The 9,352-nt window shown below is 43.0% G+C and overlaps 1 protein-coding gene across 4 annotated transcripts in view; it reads left to right on the plus strand.

The window, feature by feature from the left end:
- LOC118365963 (USP6 N-terminal-like protein) overlaps nt 1-3,559 on the plus strand; it is a 71,852-nt gene extending 68,293 nt beyond the window's left edge. For all 4 annotated transcript variants that reach the window (XM_052492162.1, XM_052492160.1, XM_052492161.1 and 1 more), the window contains one exon: nt 600-3,559. In XM_052492162.1, coding sequence (XP_052348122.1) covers nt 600-2,212 — 1,613 coding nt within the window. In that variant the 3' untranslated portion in view covers nt 2,213-3,559. The remainder of the gene's footprint in view (nt 1-599) is intronic.
- The last annotated feature ends 5,793 nt before the right edge of the window (nt 3,560-9,352 follow it).

Raw genomic sequence — 9,352 nt, forward strand, 5'->3', positions numbered from 1 at the left:
ACCTTCACTGTCTGTTTCTCTGTATATCTGTGTCACCTGTACTGCACTTTATTTTCATGTAGTAATAATAATATACTCATCAAGTAATAGAGTTTAAAACAGCATGGAGTTGAGATCTTTGTGGTTTTTGTCCTTGACTGCTAACTCAGCCACGTTTCCTACTTTACTTCTTACAAGTGCTTCTAAAGTCTTTAAGGACAGTCCGTTAGCTCATTTCAGTCTGACCTTTTGAGGTCGGCCTGCTGCTGCAGCTAAGTACATTTTAATGAAACTGAGTGAAAACACATTATTTCAGTCTACACGTTTGAATGGCACTTCCTAATTGGATGCCTCTGGCTCGCACTCTGAGATTTTAATATCAGATATATATTTCAGATGTTGTGTTTTGTTATGTCCTTGGTTGGTTTCTCGCCTGTGGAGACGTGATTATTCAGTGTTGTGGTGAATGTAATTCTCTCTTTATTTTCGCCCCTCGTCGGCACTGATGTTGCATGAATCCATATTGCCCTTTTTTAATATTCATCGTTTGAAAACATGCCTTTTCCGTTTTGTGTTCCCCCTCCAGGTGCTCTAACCTTCTGTCTGTTGTATCTGTGCAGGTAAAGAGGATGAGTATCCCAAGAAGCTTCTTGGGCAGCTTCCCCCAGAGCCGGCGGTGAACCAGAACCACGTGGCGAATGGTCAGAGCCACGCCCAGCCGGCCGAGCCCCCAAAAGCGCCTAGCCCCTCCCCCGAGCACCAGCGGGACAGCCAACCCCCCAACCGGGCGGGCAGGGACTCCCTGGAGAAGCTGGTCCGGCAGCACAAGGCTGAGAAGAGGGAGGCCAGATCACGGGGGTCCGGAGAGAACGCCGTCCACCTCGACCCCCACTGCAAACAGCCCTCCGCCCCCCCCCTTGCGACTCCAGAGAGAGGGTCCACACCTACACCGTCCCCGGCGCCCTCTCCCTCGCCACACAACAACCCTCCTATAAAAGTGGTGGATGGAGGGAAGCCTCAGAACCACGCCACGGCCAACCACAACTCCAATGCCGCCTCCAGCAGCTCCCGTAAAGACATCGCCCCGCGCTGGGTCAAGCCCTCCGAGACCAAGCTGGAGGCGGCCAAGGCAGCGGCTGCCAGGGAGATCCAGCTGAGCCGCGGTGGTTCCCCGGCTCCCTCCAGCCCTGATGACACCCTGCTGCTCAACCCCCGGCCCCGCTCCAGGGGCTTGATCCCAGGCTCCAACCGCGGCTCCAACTCCTCTCAGTACGACAACGTGCCAGGGGGGGCAGAGCAGGACTTTGTGGAGGAGCTGGAGAGGCCACCATCGCCGTCCCTTCCCCCCACCCCCAGCCTGCAAGGACCATTGGGTAGGCAGGCCAAACGCCACATCCCTGCTGCCCTGTCACTCAACAGCCCTGCAGGGGGTAAACCCTATGTCCACCCCAACGGCCAGAGCCAGTACCACACGCCCCCCCAGCAGTACTCCCCCGGCCGGCCTGCTATGGTGCCACTCCACTACCCTCCGTACAGTGTGAGCCTTGAGCAGAGGGGACTGGGAGAGGACAGGCACTACGGCCCCCCGCCCTCCCGAGGCACCCCACCTATGGGTCTGATGTATGGGGAGAGGGCGTACGTCACCACCCAGCGGCCCAGCCACTCTCCGGAGAAGGCCCTCATGAACAACTCCTATGCCACCACCCACAGGCAGCCTCCCAGCTCAGCCCAGCCCCCCCGGACCCTTGTAGCCCCGCAGGTCCCCCGCACCATACAGCAGCTGGACAGCCCTGGTAGTAACGCCTCCACATACCTGCACCACCCCACACGGCTCACCTCCGCTGCAGCCGCCTATCCGGTGTACCCTACTGTTGCCTACAACAGGTATGAGGGGCGGAGGAGAGGGGAGCAGACACAACCCTACCTATCTGAGGGGCCAGGCCGGGGAGGGGCAGTGGAGGTGCAGCCGTGGGGGCAGCAGGAAGGTGGTGACATGACACGTGCCTCTGGAGGTGTACCCCGCTCCCCCAGCTTCCAGAGGGCCCAGATGTCCCCCGTGCAGGAGTTCACCTTCCCCCCCGGCCCTGACGGCCTGGCTCACTACAGGACACAGTTCCACGAGCAGCAGCAGCAGCAGCCCACCATGAGGCAGCAGCTCCCCCCGCTGTTCGGAGGACCACACTACAGGCACGCACCAGAGGCGTTCACCATGCAGGAGTCTATGTTACTGTGAGAGGAGGAGAGCGGGATGGAAAGACACTGAGGTGTAGTCACTGACACTGTGGCAGCAGAGACCAGCGGTAGTCCTACTGGGGTTAAGGGGTTTTAGTTTGGTCTGTTTGTGCTTTATATGTGACGTTCTGACCCATAAAGTCATACTGCATCGTGAATGCTGCAGGATACCAGCTTTTGACGTTTTTATGGATCCCTTTTAAAAACCCATTGAAGATTGATTATTTTATTTTTTGGATGTTAAATCATTAACGACAGGAGTTAAAAGTATACATATATGTATATATATATATATAGATCTCTTTTAGAGTTGAAAATGTACAGTAAATGATGTTTTGTTAATATACTGAGTTATTGAAACGTTATGGGTAGACAGGGACACTTCTCCTGGCGAGACAAACTCAATGATTCCTTTTTTCTTTTCCATCTTTATTTTTTTATGAGTTACTTCCAAAACATCTATTTTAGAGGTCAATTTACTCTATATGCTTGTGAATATCTTGTTTTTCTGAGAGAAGAAACAAAGCTTTGTCAAATAACAGAATTACGGATCAGTGCAGATTTTAAAATCATTGTCAAATAAATCATTTACATTTTGAAGCACCTCCTCCACTGTATAAGGACCATTTTTTCAACTTTAATTTTTTTCATTGAGATTATTCAGTTTAGCGACCACTGTCATTTCTAGTCATTGCAAAGCATTTCTGTAACCCAAACAGTGTGTACAGTATGTTTGGGTATCGAGGCCAGTGTCTGCTTTATACCCCATATTGAGACTGTAACAGTGAACTGTTTTGTCGTCCGTAGAAAAAAACACCCCTTTTCTCCCCTGAAGTTATGTACGATTTACTTCCCTCTGAATAGTTTACATGAGCATTAACTGCATATTAACAGTACAGTATTTTCATCACCACAGAGTAAGTGTCAGCTTGCTGCAGGAGGTTTGTATAGATGATGTGTACTGGTGTTGAAGTACTTACTAAACCGCAATATGCTTTAATTGTCAACTCATGTCTTGTATTTTCAGCAGTCACATTCACTGCTGTTCAGTTACCAGCACTTACATATTAAATCAATACTTACTGACCTGTACATACTACTTTGTAGTGTGACATCACACATTTGAATACATATTCAACCACCTCCCCTTTTATTGCTGATTCTCAACTATGTACATTTTGATACAATGCTTATCATTCACAAACAGTTATAATTATACTGTTATTATTTGAACATGCAAATAAGTCATTTCTTCTTTTTGTTAAATAATTAATTGCAAAATGGTTTCAGGTCATTCTTCAGAGACTTTTCTTTACTTAATAAAACAAATTGGGGTGTGCATTTCTGATCATGTGTCTGTAGATTTATTTCTGTAAGAATGTTATTGCTATTCCCTTCATACATCAGTGAAGTGTCTTCGTACATATTCTACATGCGTGGACCACAAAGCTCAGGCCGGATACTGGAAAAGGGGATAAGAAGTGCCAACGTTATTCATCTGCTGATATTTGAGGAAACACTGCCCTCGAGTGGAGAGCAACTTCAAAATTAATTGCAACCTCTTCCAACCCTATGCAGCTGCCAACACCCTCATCTTCATTTTACAGACCATTTTTTCTTAAAGGATTTTCCAGGACCCCTTACGTGCTTTACTAAGAGTATTCCATGTTATTTTTCACTTAGCACATTGTCTTGTACTTTATTTATTGTGACCAAAATATTTGTATTGTGAGCCAAACTAGGAATTTGGTCATAGCAATAGTTACATTCTGAACATTCCACTCAATTTGCCTTTCATCAAACCTTTGCTTCTCAAGGGATACAATGGTGCCATCATGTGGCGGTACAGTGCTAATGCATAGAACATTACTGTACTTTAGTAGCACTGTCTGGTGGTAGTACAGTCACTGTTAAACATTCAATGGATGCCTCAATCCCACGGCCACCAGGTAACCTCTCACAAAACTTGTCTTTAACCAGTGCAGGCTGAACTAAACACAGGATATATTATACAATACCTCTGCATCCCATTCATGTATTTGGGCCTATTATGTTTAAATGAGTCTAAATATAAAATAATTAGAAGATTGGCTTCATCAGTTCTTTAGTAAATTTATTTTATTTTTGTTTAATACATTAGAGGTAATTTGAATGCTACATTGTTTTTAACTTAAATTCTGAAATATACAGTGCATTTGAAAAGTATTCAACTTTGTCCATGTTTTGTTACATTACAGCCTTATTCTAAAAGTGATTCAAATCAATCTACGCACAATACCCCATAATGAAGGGTTCAGAAATGTTTTCAAATGTATACAAATACATTTTAAAAAATACCTTATTTACACAAGTATTCAGACCCTTTGCTATGAGACTTGAAATTGAGCTCAGGTGCATCCTGTTTCCATTGATCATCCTTGAGATGTTTCTACTGTACTTGATTGGAGTCCACCTGTGGTAAATTCAATTGATTGGACATGATTTGGAAAGGCACACACCTTTCTATATAAGCTAACAGTGCATGTCAGAGCAAAAACCAAGCCATGAGGTCGAAGGAATTGTCCGTAGAGTTCCGAGACAGGATTGTGTTGAGGCACAGATCTGGGGAAGGGTACCAAAAACATGTCTGCAGCATTGAAGATCCCCAAGAACACAGTGGGTTCCCGAATGATGAACTACCAAGATTCATCCTAGAAAAATAAACAGCAATTGGGGGAGAAGGGCCTTGGTCAGGGAGGTGTTCACGAACCCGATGGTCACTGACAGAGTTCCTCTGTGGAGATGGAAGAACCTTTCAGAAGGACAACCATCTCTGCAGCATTCTACCAATCAGGCCTTTATGGTAGAGTGGCCAGATGGAAGCCACTCCTCATTAAAAGGCACATAACAACCTGCTTGGAGTTTGTCCTAAAGGACTCTCAGACAATGAGAAACAAGATTTTCTGGTCTGATGAAACCAAGACTGAACTCTTTGGCATGAAGTCCAAGCGTCACGTCTGGAGGAAACCTGGCACCATCTCTATGGTGGCAGCATGGTGGTGGCAGCATCATGCTGTGGGAATGTTTTACAGTGGTGGGGACTGGGAGACTAGTCAGGATCCGGGGAAAGCTGAACGGAGCGAAGTACAGTGAGGTCCTTAATGAAAACCTGCTCCAGAGAAACTCCCCAAATACAAGCGTGCCAAGCTTGTAGCGTCATACCCAAGAAGACTTGAAGGTGCTTCAATAAAGTACTGAGTAAAGGGTCTGAATACTTATGTAAATGTCATAATTTTGCTCATTTTTAATACAATTGCAAAAAAATTATAGCCTGTTTTTTTTATAATTATGGGGTATTGTGTGTAGATTAATGAGGGGGGGGGGGACAATGTAATCAATTTTAGAATAAGGCTGTAACATAACAAAAGTTGGAAAAAGTCAAGGGGTCTGGATAAGAGCGTCTGCTAAATGACTTAAATGTAATGTAAAAAAATGTAATACTTTCTGAATGCACTTTATATACCCAATTGATTTTTGAAGAATAACATTTATTTTATTTTTATTTTAAAAGGGGTGGTGGATCAGCTTAATATTGCGGAAAGAATATTGGTTCCATCAATGTAATTGTCTGCATCATTTCCAATCCCCCATATATTTTTGGGGTAAATATATATATCCATACACGCATGCATATATATACACATACCTATACAGACATACATACTTTTAAAAATAATATACCTTTATTATTCCCCGCAAACCCTACCACCGATCCCCCAATTGGAGTAAACTAATAAACACTTCGGCTTTTACCTTCAATTTATACATCTTATACACATTTTACAGACACAATCTGTTTTAAAGTTATTTGTTTGTTTTTAGTCCTTCCTCTATTTCTGATGTCCATCCAGTTTGATTTCTATTTGTAACTGTGCTATTTCACAAAAGTTCTGAACCGATATACATTTTACAGAACCCGTATGTTTTACATGTTTTATCTTGCTATTAGTCCAACCCTTCAGCTCCATTCAACCTCTCCCATCTATCTCTCAACATCATCCATTTTGGATTTCTATTTGCCATATATTTTTCTCAGCAAATGTTGCAATTCTTCAGCCATTCCTGGACCTGTGACCAAAAACGAGCTACATATGGACAATACCAAAATAAATGATCTATTGACTCTGCCTCCTTACAGCAGAATCTGCAGAGCTGGGAAGATTGTATCCCCCATATATATAACATTCTATTAGTTGCAAGAATTTTGTATAGAAATTTAAATCGAAAAATTCTAAGTTTTGCATCCGGAGTGGTTTTGCGTATCAATTCGTAAACCATGTGCCGTGGAATGGGTACATCGCAAATCTCTTCCCAACTATTTAGCAATTTACAGTGCCTTGCGAAAGTATTCGGCCCCCTTGAACTTTGCGACCTTTTGCCACATTTCAGGCTTCAAACATAAAGATATAAAACTGTATTTTTTGTGAAGAATCAACAACAAGTGGGACACAATCATGAAGTGGAACGACATTTATTGGATATTTCAAACTTTTTTAACAAATCAAAAACTGAAAAATTGGGCGTGCAAAATTATTCAGCCCCCTTAAGTTAATACTTTGTAGCGCCACATTTTGCTGCAATTACAGCTGTAAGTCGCTTGGGGTATTTCTCTATCAGTTTTGCACATCGAGAGACTGACATTTTTTCCCATTCCTCATTGCAAAACAGCTCGAGCTCAGTGAGGTTGGATGGAGAGCATTTGTGAACAGCAGTTTCAGTTCTTTCCACAGATTCTCGATTGGATTCAGGTCTGGACTTTGACTTGGCCATTCTAACACATGGATATGTTTATTTTTAAACCATTCCATTGTACATTTTGCTTTATGTTTTGGATCATTGTCTTGTTGGAAGACAAATCTCCGTCCCAGTCTCAGGTCTTTTGCAGACTCCATCAGGTTTTCTTCCAGAATGGTCCTGTATTTGGCTCCATCCATCTTCCCATCAATTTTAACCATCTTCCCTGTCCCTGCTAAAGAAAAGCAGGCCCAAACCATGATGCTGCCACCACCATGTTTGACAGTGGGGATGGTGTATTCAGGGTGATGAGCTGTGTTGCTTTTACACCAAACATAACGTTTTGCATTGTTGCCAAAAAGTTAAATTTTGGTTTCATCTGACCAGAGCACCTTAGCACATGTTTGGTATGTCTCCCAGGTGGCTTGTGGCAAACTTGAAACGACACTTTTTATGGATATCTTTAAGAAATGGCTTTCTTCTTGCCACTCTTCCATAAAGGTCAGATTTGTGCAAAATACCACTGATTGTTGTCCTATGGACAGAGTCTCCCACCACAGCTGTAGATCTCTGCAGTTCATCCAGAGTGATCATGGGCCTCTTGGCTGCATCTCTGATCAATCTTATCCTTGTATGAGCTGAAAGTTTAGAGGGACGGCCAGGTCTTGGTAGATTTGAAGTGGTCTGATACTCCTTCCATTTCAATATTATCGCTTGCACAGTGCTCCTTTGGATGTTTAAAGCTTGGGAAATCTTTTTGTATCCAAATCCGGCTTTAAACTTCTTCACAACAGTATCTCGGACCTGCCTGGTGTGTTCCTTGTTCTTCATGATGCTCTCTGCGCTTTTAACGGACCTCTGAGACTATCACAGTGCAGGTGCATTTATACGGAGACTTGATTACACACAGGTGGATTGTATTTATCATCATTAGTCATTTAGGTCAACATTGGATCATTCAGAGATCCTCACTGAACTTCTGGAGAGAGTTTGCTGCACTGAAAGTAAAGGGGCTGAATAATTTTGCACGCCCAATTTTTCAGTTTTTGATTTGTTAAAAAAGTTTGAAATATCCAATAAATGTCGTTCCACTTCATGATTGTGTCCCACTTGTTGTTGTTTCTTCACAAAAAAATACAGTTTTATATCTTTATGTTTGAAGCCTGAAATGTGGCAAAAGGTCGCAAAGTTCAAGGGGGCCGAATACTTTCGCAAGGAACTCTATATGGCACAGCTTAAAGGTCCTTAATTGAAATTGGTATATGTTTTTACTTATCACAATTTTCTTTAACCATTTATGTTCTTTAATACAGGGCCAACATACAAGTTCTTACTTTTTTCCCCTTCTACTTGACTCTTCCATTTTTGTGGTAATGCTGCAATTAATTGGTTGTAATTTTGGGTAGAGCAGACATTTCCATATGTCTGTGTTAGCTGCATGTGTGACATAACTCCACCAGTCCGATTTATGATATCATACCTTTTTTAAACATTTCTTTGAAAAATACAGATTTTTTAAATCAATTAGTAGTTGTTCTGTCTTTTCAGGTGGATTAAACTGTAATTGCAACCAACTTTCTAAGGCTTGTTTAAAAAATAAATATATTTTGGAGATTATTTCCTTTTCAAACAACCTAAAGTGATTAGGTGTAATCTGAATACAGGGAAAAAGGCCCTTCTTGAACATAGGATGAGACATTCGTAACAATTTACTAGAGAACCAGTTTGGATTTAAGTATACGTTTTGTATGACTGATGCCTTTAGTGAGAGGTCTAATGCTTTAATATTTAATCATTTCTGCCCTCCGAAGTCCTATTCGTTATATACACTGCTCAAAAAAATAAAGGGAACACTAAAATAACACATCCTAGATCTGAATGAATGAAATATTCTTATTAAATACTTTTTTCTTTACATATTTGAATGTGCTGACAACAAAATCACACAAAGATTATCAATGGAAATCAAATGTATCAACCCATGTAATGTAATGTCCTTAAAACAAGTCAAAATGAGGCTCAGTAGTGTGTGTGGCCTCCACGTGCCTGTATGACCTCCCTACAACACCTGGGCATGCTCCTGATGAGGTGGCGGATGGTCTCCTGAGGGATCTCCTCCCAGACCTGGACTAAAGCATCCGCCAACTCCTGGACAGTCTGTGGTGCAGCGTGGCGTTGGTGGATGGAGCGAGACATGATGTCTCAGATGTGCTCAATTGGATTCAGGTCTGGGGAACGGGCGGGCCAGTCCATAGCATCAATGCCTTCCTCATGCAGGAACTGCTGACACACTCCAGCCACATGAGGTCTAGCACTGTAGGTTCATGCTCTACAACATCCGCAGAGTACGACCCTGCCTCACACAGGA

The sequence above is a fragment of the Oncorhynchus keta genome, chromosome 33 (genome assembly GCF_023373465.1).
Source record: "Oncorhynchus keta strain PuntledgeMale-10-30-2019 chromosome 33, Oket_V2, whole genome shotgun sequence".
NCBI classification, from domain to species: domain Eukaryota; kingdom Metazoa; phylum Chordata; class Actinopteri; order Salmoniformes; family Salmonidae; genus Oncorhynchus; species Oncorhynchus keta.